Raw genomic sequence first — 15035 nt, 5'->3', positions numbered from 1 at the left:
CCTCCGGTCGTGGAGGTGCCGCTCCGGTAGGGGGGGGCTGCCAAAAGCAGCCCCCAAGTTCAGCCCCTACGCAGCCACAGAGCGTAACCTGATGAGCCCCGCCAAGGGCAGGATTTTCCATCTGCAGAACGATGGTATGCCGTGCCCCACAGCCTCAGCTTGCTAAATATACTGCATGTTGGAAGTGACCTGGTGGGTTCACTATCCATCATTGGGACTGTCTGTATTAACAGGACTTTTTTTTTCTAATACAGCTGCACTGTGAACTCGATTCGTGCTAGCCGGGTGTTAAGAAGGTAACTTGCTTACTGTAGGCAAGCGTCTGTATTTTCTTGCGTCGTTCAGATCCACAGGGCTGCTAATTTCCTTTCTTGTGTGTAGATCAGCCTATTGTAACAGAAGTCCGTGTGCAGCACAAGGCATCCTCCAGTCACACACCACAGTCAAGAATGTCCCACCAGTCAAGTCATCCCACCAGCTGAATAGCTTTCTGACAGGGTTTGCAGAGGTTCGCAAAGGTCTGCACCAATGTTGTTGGATTCTCACGTTCCTCAGATTTGGTCTCAAGTTATTCTGGTTCTGGCACTGCTACCCAAATGTGCTAGAGAGCCACATCTGTACAAATAGCGGCAGCAGCAGCAGACTTCCTCCTCCTCTCACAGTTGTTTGCAAAAAGCAGCTAATGGTGTTAGCCGAATCAGATGGTTTGTGAGTTTGGGGAGGGGAGGCCTGGTATTATACCTGTGCAGTTCTGTGACTGTATGTTGGACACTGTTTAGATTTTCTGTTGTTTGTGTTCTAAAGAAATTACCTTGAAATGAAATTAGAGATGAATGAAATCAAGTATCTGTCTGATGAGAAATTTATATATATTCCGTTTGTTTTCATCTCAAAAACAAAGAAAATTTCTTTATTTTTATTTTTTGTGGGAATAAAACTCCAAACAAGAGTCAGGAATGTCTTTTTTATTTAAGTGAAACATTTTGACATTCCCAGACTCAATAGTGTTCAGTCTGTTGAACTGACTTCAAAGTCAATTTCCACTTGAAGTCTTTTCCCTGTTAAGCTGCATTTTTCAGTTAATACCCCAGGAACCTAAATCTCCCCAAGTGTCAGGGTCCCCAGGGAGAGGTCAGCAGCTCCCAGGGTGCTTGAGCAGATTGGCCATCAAGACATCTGCATTGCATTAGGGGAAACATGATCTTCCTGGAGGCTCTGCAGCTCTAACACAGTGTACGAGTCAGGAGGTGCAGTGTAATGTTTGCTTAAACTGACACATAACAGAGTGTTTCAGAATAAATAAGTTGCTTCCATTTTCTCAGCAAAAAGATGAGCATTTTCAGAAAAAAGTTATGTTTTTCCACACTATTTTGTAGAAACTGTTGAGGATGCTGGGTTGCTCAGTAACAGCAGGGTAGACTGCTGGTAACTGTACCAAAAAGTTATGGTGCAGACTTCCTTGGGTTTTAACATCTGAATCCAGGGATCTGGTTTCTGGCTTTCTCTTATGCTGACTGGTGCAATCACCACAGGCCTGGTTGGAGTTAATTGAATTAAATGGGAAGCTTGCCAGGGACTCCAGTTATCTTGGTTCAGTCATTAGCACTAAACAGTGTAAGGATTAGCTGTTGTTTGCTGTCTCAGGTGTTAGTGGTTACACCAGCCAACAAGTTAGAAGCAGTACATTCTGGAGAGACAGCCTTTCAGACTGTTAATATATGTATCAATTTTTTTAAATGCAAGTATTCCTTATTGGAATACATTTATTTTATTCCTCATTTTGAATAGTTTAATGTGTTTCATATCTTCTGTCTTCAGTTGGCAACCTGCACTTGCATTTTCAGGGGTTTTGCAAACCTGTGAGGCAGATTTACTCATCTTTCTGACAGACAACGTATCTGAAAGACTCACTTTCCAACCCTTCAGGGCTGGCTTCACTGGGCCCCTTGGAGGGTGGTCAGCGATGCGGGTGGTTAGTGATGCAGCTGCCAGGCCAAGTCACTGGTCGTGAGCATTCACTGGTGTCGCATGAACTTTGCAGGGAGGGGAGGAAGGAGTTAGGCTTTTTGATTCTGAGGGATATTGCATTGATAAATAAAGAAGAACAGATTTAACTACTGCAGGAAAGTGTGGGGTTTTGCTGTTTTGTGTTCTAGATGAGAAATTCTGGTCCTGAAAGTCTGTACAATTACTGAGGAAGTGATGGGACAAGTTAACATCCTTGCAGGCCCCAAGAGACCTCCAGCAAATCAAGGCAGACTTAACATTCCTTAAATACTTCTTAAACAAGGGGAAAAAAACCCCAAACTTGTTCCTTCACCTGTTCCCCAGCATTTCAGACTTTTGTTCTGGTTTATAAATAAGCGAAACAGGAGACAAGGCCAATTTGTGAATGATCCCTTTGTGAAAGGCTTTTCGCCTACACAGAGAGACCTGTCCTGGAGGGCTGTGCCTGCCCTTGCAGGGTCCCAGAGAGCAGAGCCAGCCACGGTGCCCGGATCCCACCCGCAGCAGTGCCCGGATCCCACCTGCAGTGGTGCCCGCTGTCTGTGGCCCACCTGGAAGTAAAGCACAACTGCGTTCTCGGGGTTGGGAGCGCTAATTAATGAGCAGAGCTGATGACGACAGTACTGCATGAACTGCTGAACTCAACCATTTCCCCCGTCTGGGGTTTATGGGGGGTGATTGCAGCCGAGCTGTAAACAGGGGTTTGGGAAGCGCTTCAGAAGCAGACCAGCCATCCCCACAGCTGGAGCGGTTTCTAGTCCTCCTGGATGTTGCCGCATAAAGTCTTTCTGGGTGAGTCTGAGCCCTGCGTCTTTTTGATGGTGAAGTCCTGCCAGGAGCCAGAGAAGCTGTGGCTCCCGTGCGCTAAAACTTGGTCTGTGCTGGGCTTGGCCCGCAGTGGGTGAGAATAGCCAGGGATGGCTCCACATCAAACCCTCGACCTCGGTTTCTTAATGGATTCATTCTTTCCTAAACCACTTCTTAAAAGGCAGTACTCTGTGCAACAGGCTTTGCAGTTACGCTGTGAGTCCATGATTTGCAATAATAACCTCAATGCGTTCTAAATGTTGTGAAAGGCTCTTTGCTTTAGGGAGTCATTTTAAACTCTTTTTGAGGGGCCTTAAGAATTTCTGAACTTTCAAACTAAGTTTTTGTGATTGAATATTTATTGTTGAACTCAGCATGAAATATAGAACAAAGCCTAAATCCAGGGATGCTCTTGACTTTAGCAGTAAACACTGACAGGATTTTTAATATATACTGTATTTTAGTGGTGAATGCTTAAAATTCTTCTTGTGTTTTGTGTCCTCAGCTATTTCTCTCTCTACGGTGGTTAGCCCTAGGTTCTGCATTGGAATGAGCAACATGCAGAGATCTAAGACTTATGATAAGCTTAGCCTAGACTGGTCTAATACATGTTTTGTAGAAAAGTATAGATATTTTCTGGCAACGCCATAGAGTTTTTTCTCTTTTGCCCTTTAACGTGCAGTTCCATCTGCATGTTAAAAAAAAAGGGTAAGGACCACAACAGCCAGTGAAATAAGTCTAGCAAATGCAATAGACAAAGAAACCTGTCACTGGTTCTACTCTATGCTACACAGCCCTGCAAAGGCTGTCCCTGGCGCAGCCACCAGCGCAGCGTGCAGCGTCCTGCCAGCAGACTGCGTGTGAGGTCAGTGGCTGCAGGTGCAGCAGTGATGCTCTGACACGCCAGGCTCAGTTACACATGCCTGTGAGCCCCAGAGGCAAAGCTGCCCCAGGGCATGAGCCTAGAGAGACCATGTGCTCGGGTCCCTTCCACACCGGGTTGATGCACTGGATTGACTCTTGCCTGTGGAAAAAAGCATGTAAGAGGCCGAAGGTGTGGCCCAGCCCCGCTGGGAGGTCCATGGTGCGGCGGACGAGATCTGCTCTTGCAGGAGCCTTTTTGGTACTGACTGCAAACACTGTAGACCAAGCCAGCCTGTTTGGTCACAGCCTCCATTATGGGCCTTTCATACGTAGGAAGAATGGCTGCTTCTTTCATTCATGCTTGCAAGACTTAACAGGACTCGACTCTCACCTAGTTAGAGCCTGTGTGTCCAAGATCACCAATTTCAGTCCGTTCTGTCATTGGAAAATTGTTCATTCTCATGGATAAGTCAGAATTAATGTTCTGTGGCAGTGGGAATATGGTTCAGTACAGGGTCAGTGTGGTGCTGACTGACAGCCTAAGGCTACGGGCCTTGACCTAGGGTCCAGCCTGCAAGGGCTAGTACAGTTTCCAAGGCACAGTTGTTAATTTCTCGTATACTCTGGAGTATTATCAAGAAATCTTAGGCAAATCCAAAAATCCACAAAATGCCTTTTGTACTGTTTGGCAAAATCACATAAACATTTCTTTCACACAGAATATCCTTGGTGTTTTGCTGATTCCAAAGAGAAATGCATTCGAAGCGGTAACTGCAGTAACTAGTAAATAGAATTATGACTGCTTACTGAAAGGAAAAACATGCTGTAATGATATAAGGGCAGAGGTGGTACAAAAAATAGTCTTCATTAGAGTCAAAATCAGACAGATGTGAAACATTATGCTACCATTTCCTCAAGGGTAGTACTTTAGTTCTTTTCTTACAGAAATGTATCACAGAAGGTTTGTATCAAAGTAACGTTAGCCTAAGTTATTTGTGTAAGAGGAGATAGCCTCTTGGCTTTCTTGGAATTTCACAGATAGGCTTATCAGATATGAGAAATATGGCACAGAAGTAATGAAAGCCTTCAAAAGATGCTCTTTGTCCCTGGGCCTTTCTCTGGAGAACATAATGTCCTGAGGGGACACTGAAACAACAGTTGTCTGTATGAAGTGAAAAAGCAGATATGTTCAAATTACGGTATTAAAGAAGGTGCGCAGCTCACTGGTGTACCCTGTGACCAGCACGTTACAATGGGTAATGAGCCGACAGCCAAAGGCTCCAGGTTTCATGGTGCAGGAGGATGACGTTAAGGCATTTTCCAGCCGGACTCCCCAACACTCCAGTGTTTGCCGCAGTGTTGGCGTAGCCTTTGGCCGCACGCATGTGCTATGCGTGGGCCCCTTAGTCTTGCTGGCGTGACTCTATACCTGGGTTTCCTTTGCATTAAAGCTGCAGCACAAGTGAGAGGATGCCTGCATCTCCTCCTGAAGTGGCGACCAAATGTGGCTGGTGTCTTAGACACTGCAGGAGCCCAAGGACTGGTGTCCTCACGCATGGCCTGCTCCCTAACACGTTGAAGCCAGTGAGTGTGAGTGGCCTTTGAACAAACAGCTGGTGGTAGAGCTGCTGTCCCAATGCACTGCGTGCTGCTGAAAGGCATGGCTCATCCTCTGCGCAGGAAACGGGGGAAAGGTGCCATCGGCCCTGGAGGACTGGGGCAGTTCCTGGGAAGGGTCCCCATCTCCAGGAGAAGGGTGACAGCTGCAGGGTCACAAAGGGCTGGCAGCACGGGAGCACGGGAACCACGGAGCCGCAGGGTCCCCAAAGCCTCTCTGCTCTCTCCACTCAGCTGCTCATATGGTGGATTCTGCAGGTCCTTGGGCCAGCCATACAGGAGGACTCTGTTCTTAGCTCTGCTTTCCTTTGTGCCTGAGGCAAGCAACCAAAGTGGTGTCTGGGGGGAATTCAGGGATCCAGCTTTCCAGGAGTGAAAGGAAGTTAAGGACAGCGTCTCTGTTGCTCCATCTCACACTTTGAGCAAACGTCAGAAAGAAAAGGGGCAAGTAAAGCATGCTGCATGGCACCAGGCCTATTTTCAGATCAACACTAGCCATAAAAATGATTGTTATTTAAAGAACTGTGCAAAGTTGAACTGGTTTAACTAAAGACATGTTTTGTAAATTGATTTCAGTAAGCTGGTTCAAAATCCCCGTCAAATCTTGCCCTGAGTTAATATGGAGCTGTCTCAGGAGTATTAGATTATGCTCACTGAGAATAACTTTAAGCTAAAATGATGACCTCCTCTAAATATGTCTGTGCTAGTCTTTATGCCAATTGAATAGTTAGTTTTAGTTTAAGAACCAATGACTGGTACAACTTGTGGCCAAAGGCTATGATCTGTCTGTCTGTGAGCAGAGCAAGATATTATGGTTTGATCTAATGAAGTTTTGATGATTTCCATCAATGAATCTGAGATACAAAAAAAGTCGCCAAAGAATGCTCCAGAAGAGCGACCTCTCACACAGATGGCATCCCAAAAAATGCTGTTGGGATATCTGTCCCAAAGGGTTCCAGCGCTTTCTAGCTATATTGGTTTGGTTTTAATACTGTCCTGTGACATCCAAGTATTTTAACACTTAAAGTATCAGCTGGGGGTAAACCACCTGCTTTTATTTCTGAGCAAGAAAGCAGTGGGCAAGAAGGCAGGACTGGCTTTCAGAGGAATGAAAAGGCCCTCAGAGACTGATAGAGCTGTCTTGGAGGTAAAGAATTCACGATGTCTTGGAGATACCATAGAAGAAGCCAGAGGGTGCCCATAACTTTCCAAAACTCGGTGTGTTTGCATTTGTCCCACTGTCACAACTCTAGGCTATAAGGAGAGCTGAAGCGTGTATGCAGGGGATTTTTGCGAGAGAATGACTTATATCAGGTGTTCAGACTGCACAGTAGTTAAACTGTAACAGTAAAGAAGTTAAGAAAAGGTGAAGTTTAGTAGCTATCTGTTTCCTTTTAGCAGACATGTATCTTCAGGTTAATCCACTGCTTTGGCATCCAAAAAAAGCTTTCCAGCAATCTCGCTTAGGTAGCACGGATAATCTTTCTGCATCTGCTCCCTTATATAAAACACAAACTTCCCTTCTAAGCAGACTTGTTTGGGTCAAGGACTGCCTCTGAGGGTACAAAAATCACAGCCAGCACCATAAAGACCTGATCCCAGTTCAGCCCTGTGAGTGCTGCTGCTATACAAATAACAACACGAACATCCAGCCATGCTGGCAGCACAATACTCGCTAACACAGAGGGCGAAGGGAGGCTACTTACCTGACTTCAGAGCCTGATTCTGAGTGTTTCTATAAACAACGTTCTCAGAAGCCAAGGAGAAACCTCATGCTCCAAAAGCACCTGTTAATATGTAATAATAAAATTATTTCTTCTTTTTAAATTTTAATGCAAAAGAGTACACATTTTGTACATTAATGCAAATGTATAAAAAGTGCTAGACTCTTAAGTTCCAATCAATTATTCTATTAGGCTTCAAAATAGAAATTATTTGAGTTTTCTTTTAATTTCTATTTCAAGTCTTTTCTGAATTTTATAGTAGTTTCCCATAAAAGGGTTTTGTTTTCAGCTGTAGTGCCTGGTTTTCCCCGAGAGCGCAGCAAAGGGGATGGTTAGGTATGCCGTCATACTGAGTTGGTCATGTTAGCAAATTCTTTTTAGAAAAGAGGTGTCATATTGTTCAGCCAGCTGAAGTAATCCAGTTGGCAGGAGGGTGACTTAATTCAATAAGCAGAATTTTAAAAACACTGCAGTTCTTTGTTTAACAGCCAGATTCTACAAAATTAGCTCCAGCTCTGAAATAATTTCTCTCCCCACCCTCCCTGTACTATCCTCCTTCCGTCCTGCATGTCACTACCTCTCCTCACTGCCTTGTTTTGTCTGGTTACTGATGGGCACTGGAGCCACTCTGCACGTCCCTACGGCGATCTGCTCAGCCCAGAGTCAAGTCAAGGCACCTACGCTCTCGGCTGAAGCTCAGGGAGCGAGGCGGCTGAAAAGGACACAGGCATCTCGGTGTCCGCTACTTCTGTCCCACTGTGCGTGCCCTGTGCAGTAATTCACTTCTGTCTGGAGGGAGTGCCAGGTGTCTAAATAAATCCTCAGAGGGAATGCGTGACTTGTGCAGGCAGATGACAGAGGTTGATCTAAATCTATCTATAGACACAGCCAGGCAGGGAGGACCCACGTCCCTTCAGCGCTGAGAAGGAAGAGCTTACACCCACAGCACCCTGCTGGATCTTATACAGGAGAACTTTTGTAAAGGGTTGAGTTAATGACCACGAACAAGGAGCACAAATTGACCTGTTGTTGCTGTCATGCTGTGAGCACCAACAACCAGCAAACCTCCTGGGAGTTAAAAACATTCAGGACCTGCAAACACCTTTGCAAGGAAAGAGAAATTCTCTGTGCTGTAGTCTTAAGCCTGCTATACTGCTGCTCCTTGCTCCCAGGAAAATGCCTTGTTCCCTTATTTTTTTCTGATCTCTTTTTTTTCATTTCTTGTCTATTGAGATGGATGAGAACATGAGTTACCTACCTGCTGCTGCTGGCACTTACTGGTAGGGGTAGGGTGGCTCCACCACTGCTCGGAGATGGTTCTTAACCTTTTCTCTCTTCCCCCCCACCCCTTTTTTTTTTTTTTTGTCTTTCCAGAGTGCTGTTTATTTGTGCACTGACCAGGTTTGAGGTTGTGCATTTCATATCACCAGCAGCCCTGGAGCTTTTTTCCAAAGATACTTCTTCCCTTCTCCTCCCTTCTCCTTGTCTATGCTCCTCTTCATACCTGTCCTGCTTTGAGGAAAGCATCACTGTTGGCTAGTGGATTCCTCTTTAGTGGGGAATACCACTTTGATCTGTATTACTTGAAACCACGCAAAGTTTGCTCCAAAGTGTGTCCTGTAGGGAAAGGGCTCTGCAACTACTGATCACAGCTGGCAAGGCCTGAATCTCCTAGGCATTTTCCCTCCGCAGTGCTCTGCTGGCTTTCCTTTCCTGCAGTGTGCATCCAGCAGCAACAGCTGGGAAGACAAGAGATGGTGAGGGAAGATAGTATACAAAATACCACTCCATACTGGATGTCCCTGCAGGGCAGACAGCTCCCCCTGGGCAGCAGCTGCCTGCTCCAGGTCTTCAGTGCAAACCTGCCCACAAGATGCTGTTGGAGGAGCATCCCAGCACAGCGCTAGGGAAGGTGGGGGAACAATCCAGACCCCTGTGCTGTCTGGGAGAGGACATGGCTCCAGCACCACTCTTACAGCTGTTCTTCCTCTGAATTCACCTCTTTCTCTTACTCTCCCTTTCCCAGTGGAAAGCAGAAAGGGATCAGGACACACAGAAGGGAATCCTCCTGGCTCACAAGGGTGGCAGGGGAGAGCAGCATGCATGTCACTGCTGTGTTTGAGTTCACAAACTAGGAGAGCTGGAGGAAATGAAAAATGTTCTGCCCAGATCAGGTTCCTTCTGAGGAGAACTGGAGGAGGCAGGGTGAATGGTCAGGCCCAGGGCAGGAGTGGTCCAGCAGCAACATGCAGAGCCGGAGCGAAGCACCTCGTGCTCTGCAGCAGCCACGATCCCATCCCCAACTGCACCTAAGCTGCTTCATCATTTCAAGGAGGAGCCAGCCAGCCAGGCTCAGTCCTGTCAGAAGGAAAGCACCTCGAGGTGGTCCTGTGGACTTTTGTTCAGATTGATGAATAATACAAACAACTGCTTTTGAAGGTCATATTATTGGAAAATGCCAATTTTCCCATTAGCCCATGTTTCAAATAATGTAGAGATCAGATGTTCAGAAATAATATTGGCTTACAATGAGAAGTATATGACGGTCTTATTTATGCGGTGCCAAGTTTTACCACCGTTTTTACTGAGTGAGCTGTTTTCCTGGCTGAATGTGGTACCATTGACTGTGAATACGGCTGAGAACCTGGCTGATGAAGGACAGAGGTATGCAGCAAGTATTGCTCCTGTCTTAGTCTGGCAACTGTGCTGTTATGATTTGCATCTGTCATCCACAAATCCTTTGTTTTCTTTTTCAAATGTACTTTCATAATCTTAAACAAGCACAGATGTGACTGAAATTCTAGGCAAAATTGCACTACAAATGTTACCCCTGCCTTCTTTTCTGCTACTGCTATTTGATTTATCATTTGCTTTCTGTTTCAGGTCTGCTGTTTTCTGGTTGGAGTATTTTTTATAGTCTGCATTATAAGAAAACCCACACATGAAGAAAGGAAGAAAGAAATAAATGGAAAACAAACTTCAGGCATGGCCATTAATTCTTCTGGGGAAAGGACGGCCTGCCTTCTTCAAGCATCCAGACCTGCTGCAGAATATGCAAGGTAAAAATAGAAAGCGGAGTACTAAAAACAAAGAAGGAATAAAGATTAACATGGGGGACTTGGTGGCCTAAATATAGACAATTCTGCCCCTCTCCAGTGACTTACAGTAACGGAGAATATTCTGCAGCCAGCATGATTTGGCCAATACCCAAAATATAACACAGAGATCTGACAGTAAGGATTGCAGCTAGAAAACGTGGCATTCGCTTTGGCACAGCTGTCATATTATACTAAGCCAGTTACTTCCCTTTAATCCTAATTAATACTCTCTCTTTCGACTCTGAGCCAGGTTCTCTGGTCAGCAGTAATTCTGGGGGGTCTGCTGCTGCTCTCCCCGCAGGAGCCCTCTGTCTTCAGGCAGCCTGTTCCTTTGTGCTCCTTCCATGAAGGAGCAGCTGAAATCATGAATGAAACATTACCGATATTAAAAAGAACTCCTGGCATCTACCCCAGCAGAAGAAATCAACGTATCATTCATTAAAGATATCATACTTATACAGGGAACACATGCTTGCCAGACAGTGCCAGTTCAGGGTTGTCATTAGAGGGAGAAGGAAAGGGAGAGGTCCATCCCTGCTAAATACAGACTCCTGTCCTGCCTGCCAAAACCATCCCAGCCCCTGGGTTGCCCCAAGGGTGCTTGTTTGTCTCCCATACAGCCTGGGAGAGATGCCACCGGGCCTCTTCCAGCTTGGGCTGCGTTTCAACCCCAAACCGCTAAGTAATGTACAAAATAAATATATTTTGTGGGAGGGAGGGATACAAGCTGAGATCCAGTGTCTAGATGCCATGATCTTATAGGTTGCACCGATACTCACAGATGTTGTTTTATTCCCAGCATTCTTCAAATCTTATGATTTACTACAGTTTGCAAATGCACACAGTAACCAGAAGTTATTAAATGTAGCTGATTTCAAAGGACAGTATGTCTTTAACAAATGCTATATATATGTTATATAAACATTGCAGATGTTATACCATATATTTTATAGTTTTAGACTGCTATTAATGGGGACAAAGAACAAGTTTGTAGTCTGAGAATACTGAAATGGTTTGGTCTGTGTTTTTTTCTAATTATAGAATTTCATATTTACTCAAATTAGATCTCCATGTGTATGTTATGAAATATTTCATTCCAAACACAACTACAAGATAAATGCCATTGGAATGGATGTTGACTTGCATCAAGAAGTCAAAGCAGTCGTGAAGGGAAGAGAGTACGGTATGTCAAACAGCAGTTTTTTAACCATGCAGAAAGGACTGATTAAAAGATGTTGTGTTTGCACTTCAGTGGAAAAAACTGTGGGTGTGTGCATGTGATGGACAGTTAGAATATTAGAAATAATTAGAATTAACAAGCTTTTTCTTATTTCTTAAAGAACATGTATTTCTGTGGAATGGTACAAGTGCAGGATAATGCTGTGAGTGACACTGAGCAGTATGCAGTGCATGGCTGGGTGATTTCTTCTGCCCATAGCTTGTAGCCATACCTATCAGGGCACTATTCACAGCTAGCAGGTGCGCTGCAGCATGTGTTACTGTCACTCAGGGGATGCTCCATCTCACACAAACCTAGCTCAGCCAGGGTTTTCCCATCCCACTCACTGCAGGAGAGGGCTGGTGATTCTTCCTGCAGCTGCAAGAGATGCTGTGCAGCCTGCACACATCCGTTTTGCCTGTGCTTCTGCCAGAGCCTGGCAGCAAAAGCGAGGGGAGAAGGTAAGCTGGCTGCAGCAGTGTGTGGCAAGCCCAATGTCAATGACAAACGAGAAGGGTCTGGTTAGTGAGCGTTCCTTGAGCTGCCCTCCTACTACCAACAGCTGAGTATCTTCAACACGCCCCCAGCCCAGGAGCACCCGGTCCCTTTCCTTGGAACCCACCTGTTGACAAAAACCCCCTGAAAGCATCTCATTCTGTCTCAGGCTCTCTCACCTGCAGCCCCTTTATGGAGCCCAGCAGTTCTAGCTCATCCACCATCTATTTTGGCACCCAGGGATCTTCTCAGCCCACGCAAAGTGCACAACTTCCTGGCTGGTAGGTTTTGTGCAGCAGCAGCATGTCTTACTGTGACTATTGCGTGGGGCAAGTTGGGTCGACCATATGTTGGTATCCGTAGCATTATGCAAATTTTTGTGTCTATGAAAGTTACCTAATTAAGTCATGTTCCTTAAATGTCTTAAATGGGGTTTCTCAGAAATTGTCTTTGAGCTGATGCTCACTGCTGTAACCAGCACATGTCCAGGGAGCAGCTTAGCTGTGTGTGCCGCTGAGCAGCCCAGCTGATGGCTGTGGCGCAAAAGCAGCACAGGGAGAGGCACAGCTCCGAAATGCCACAAATCCCAGTGTCTGCGCCTGCTGTGGGGACACTTGAGAAGGACCTCCTCTCAGGAGGACCACACTTCACCCGGTGAGCAAGAGGACCTGTCTCCACTTCAGCTGTCAGCAAAGGAGCAGCAAATCAGTAAGCTGAATAACGAACCTCCAGAACTAGGATTTTTCAGCTCAAGAGTTCTAGAAGAATGTGAAACTGGCACTGCTCAGCTAACTGCAGTGTGGATCTCACTGTGTAAGTCAACGCTGATGGCTGAGAAATGGAAGTTGGCAGATATAGCTGAGCCTTTTAAAAGGCTTCAGAGGTAATCCATTGATCTACTGATTAATGTCAAGCTTTTTTACCAAACAACCTCTTGGGAACTGCATTTGTGTAATTATTCTGTTCCTTTATGGTCTGCAAAATGTTGGGAACAGCGAATACTTTCCAGAATATTGGAAGTGGTTTTGAGGTCTGATGCCTCTACTGGAAATCTTTGAAATAGTCTGCAAGAACGTGGTTCAAGTGATACAGTCAGCCCCAAGTACCTCGGCTGCCTTCCCCTGAGGAGCTGATAATGACAGCTATTGGAGACACTGTTGGGCTGGATGAACCTCAGACAAATTTCATGTCCCTGTGTCTTCGACAGCGTCTAAAGCCTGAGGCAGTTTCTGTTCTCTAGAAGAGCTCAATACAGAGGAGTCACTTTCATCATCTTGATTTGTGCAGCGTTTTCCCAGTAGAGGTGCAGATCCTTGTGCAATAGTGACAGCTTGCAAAAGTTACTTTTCGTGGAAGCTCTAGAAATAATGAACAGATCTCAATAGTCCAAGGCCATAGGCAAGAGGAGGAAGGAGCAGTGCACTGCTACACTTTATCTTGATTTGCTTTTATTTAGTACATGCCCCCAAAGGCTATCCTTGAACTTTTCCAGTCATTTTGCCTATGACAGCTATCCCAAAAGCAACAAATAGGTCTGGCAAGCATCTGAATACCCTGAAAACCAAAGAGTTTTATCCAGATCTGGATAAACCCAGGTGTGGCAGATGACTCCTTTGCCCAGTACAGCTGATAAGATGCCTTAAGGACTCTGCACCGATGAAGAGCAGCAACAATAGGTTCGGATGGCAACAAGTAACTTTTGTTCAGCACTTAGCCACATGGGTATGTAGCCAGCATTAGTCATCTGAAGTACGCAGAAAGCCTGGTGAAGCGTCACAGGAGAGCTGTCAATGTTCTTCAGAGGTCCCTCAGCAGCATCCCCAAAGAAAACATGGTGAAATGAGTAGTTTAATTCTCGGGCAATAGCACGTTGCCACTGAAGAGCAGATTTCTTCCAGCCTTCAATCTGCTCTTTCCTTTTCTCTCTCTAAGCCAACAGTATCTGTCGCCTTGCCATGCTCTGCCCTTGCTGTACTGATGAGGGACTTTTTCCCAGCATGCAGTTAACTGCCATTGTTCCTTGGAAGCACATGCCTGTGGGGACTTCATCACCCCGATCCCTATCAGTCCTTGCTGGACACTGCATTCCTTTAGGATAAAGCTTTAGAAGGGCTTTTGTGCGAGCCATCAATGAGGGAAACAGCTCCCAGAGCCCCAAGAGCCCAGCATCGCTCAGCCTAATCCAGAGCCTGGGCCTAATCCAGATGTGCTGTGCTAAGGCAGTGACTGCTTTCCTTTTCTTTACTAGCTTGCAAGGACATTTTGCAAATTCTTTTTCGTTAATTCTTCCAAAAGCTCTCCTTCCTCTCCAGAGCAGAATGGCATAGGAGTTTGAGCTAAATCTTTAAATGGGGTACGGAGTTTTTCTGACATTTGTGTATTTTAAACACAGTCTTAACTGTCTGGCTGCAGCAGACCACCACGTTGGGGACAGCGAGTCGGAAGCAGTCGCTGGGGCTGACTGGGGCAAGGCTTTCCTCCCCAGGGGGACGCGGACCCCCCATGGCAGCAGACACAGGAGAGGTGAGGGGCTCGCCTGTTGCTTTCTGGAGGAGCAGCGGGGACAATGGGGTGGATGGTCCCACGTTCCCCAGAGCTTGTGCCCACGGGGGTGGAGTCTGCAGGGGAAAAAGGATTTGTGCCCAACTAGGGTCCAGTGCGCAGTGGAAAGTGGAGCTCAGCTCTCAGCGAGTGCTTCTGGTGCAGCACACAGGGTTCGGCTCTTCTCGGGTGACGTGCAGCAGCCAAAGTGCTCCCCTATGTAGATGTACTGAGGTTTAGCAGTAAATGCCCTTGCATTACATTAAAATTACTTTCTGAAATATATTTGTCAGTTTTCATGTTTTCCTTAGTTAAAATGAGCACATTTCAGCATATACCTGCCCATTCACGTGCATCTCTACATGCATATCTGACTGTGACTGCCGTCATATTTGGGTCTGTGCAATGATTGTTGTCCAGAGTCTGGAAATACTTGTGCACATTCACAGTTGTGTGCAGGAAAGGAATCCTGTGCAGTGCAAACTCTGCATAACCTTCGTAGTGTCTGGAGCAACAGTAAAGAATTTAAGATTGGGAACTCACTGCATTGTTATTTATTGGTATTGCATTCCTAAGAGGACAAACCAGGGCCTTGTTGTGCTAGGTTTTGCAATTTAAAAAAGCCTTTGTTTTAATGAATTTACAGCCTAAGTGGCATTGTTC

At 45.8% G+C, this 15035-nt stretch overlaps 1 protein-coding gene across 2 annotated transcripts in view; it reads left to right on the top strand.

Moving 5' to 3' along the window:
* Nucleotides 1–15035, top strand: part of LOC138686926 (uncharacterized) — a 71091-nt gene that overhangs the window by 33552 nt on the left and 22504 nt on the right. Inside the window, exons 1-3 of one of the 2 annotated variants that reach the window (XR_011326271.1) lie at nucleotides 5188–5262; nucleotides 9903–10078; nucleotides 11159–11300. Coding sequence is in view for 1 of the 2 variants with exons in the window: in XM_069792997.1 (XP_069649098.1) it covers nucleotides 9903–10078; nucleotides 11182–11300 (295 nt within the window). In the remaining variant the exon portion in view is untranslated. Of the gene's footprint in view, nucleotides 1–5187; nucleotides 5263–9902; nucleotides 10079–11158; nucleotides 11301–15035 lie in introns of those variants that run through there. The other variant, XM_069792997.1, reaches the window with a different exon arrangement.

The sequence above is a fragment of the Haliaeetus albicilla genome, chromosome 9, assembly GCF_947461875.1.
Source record: "Haliaeetus albicilla chromosome 9, bHalAlb1.1, whole genome shotgun sequence".
Classification (NCBI taxonomy): Eukaryota; Metazoa; Chordata; class Aves; order Accipitriformes; family Accipitridae; genus Haliaeetus; species Haliaeetus albicilla.
This window is presented reverse-complemented; position numbering and strand designations above follow the sequence as displayed.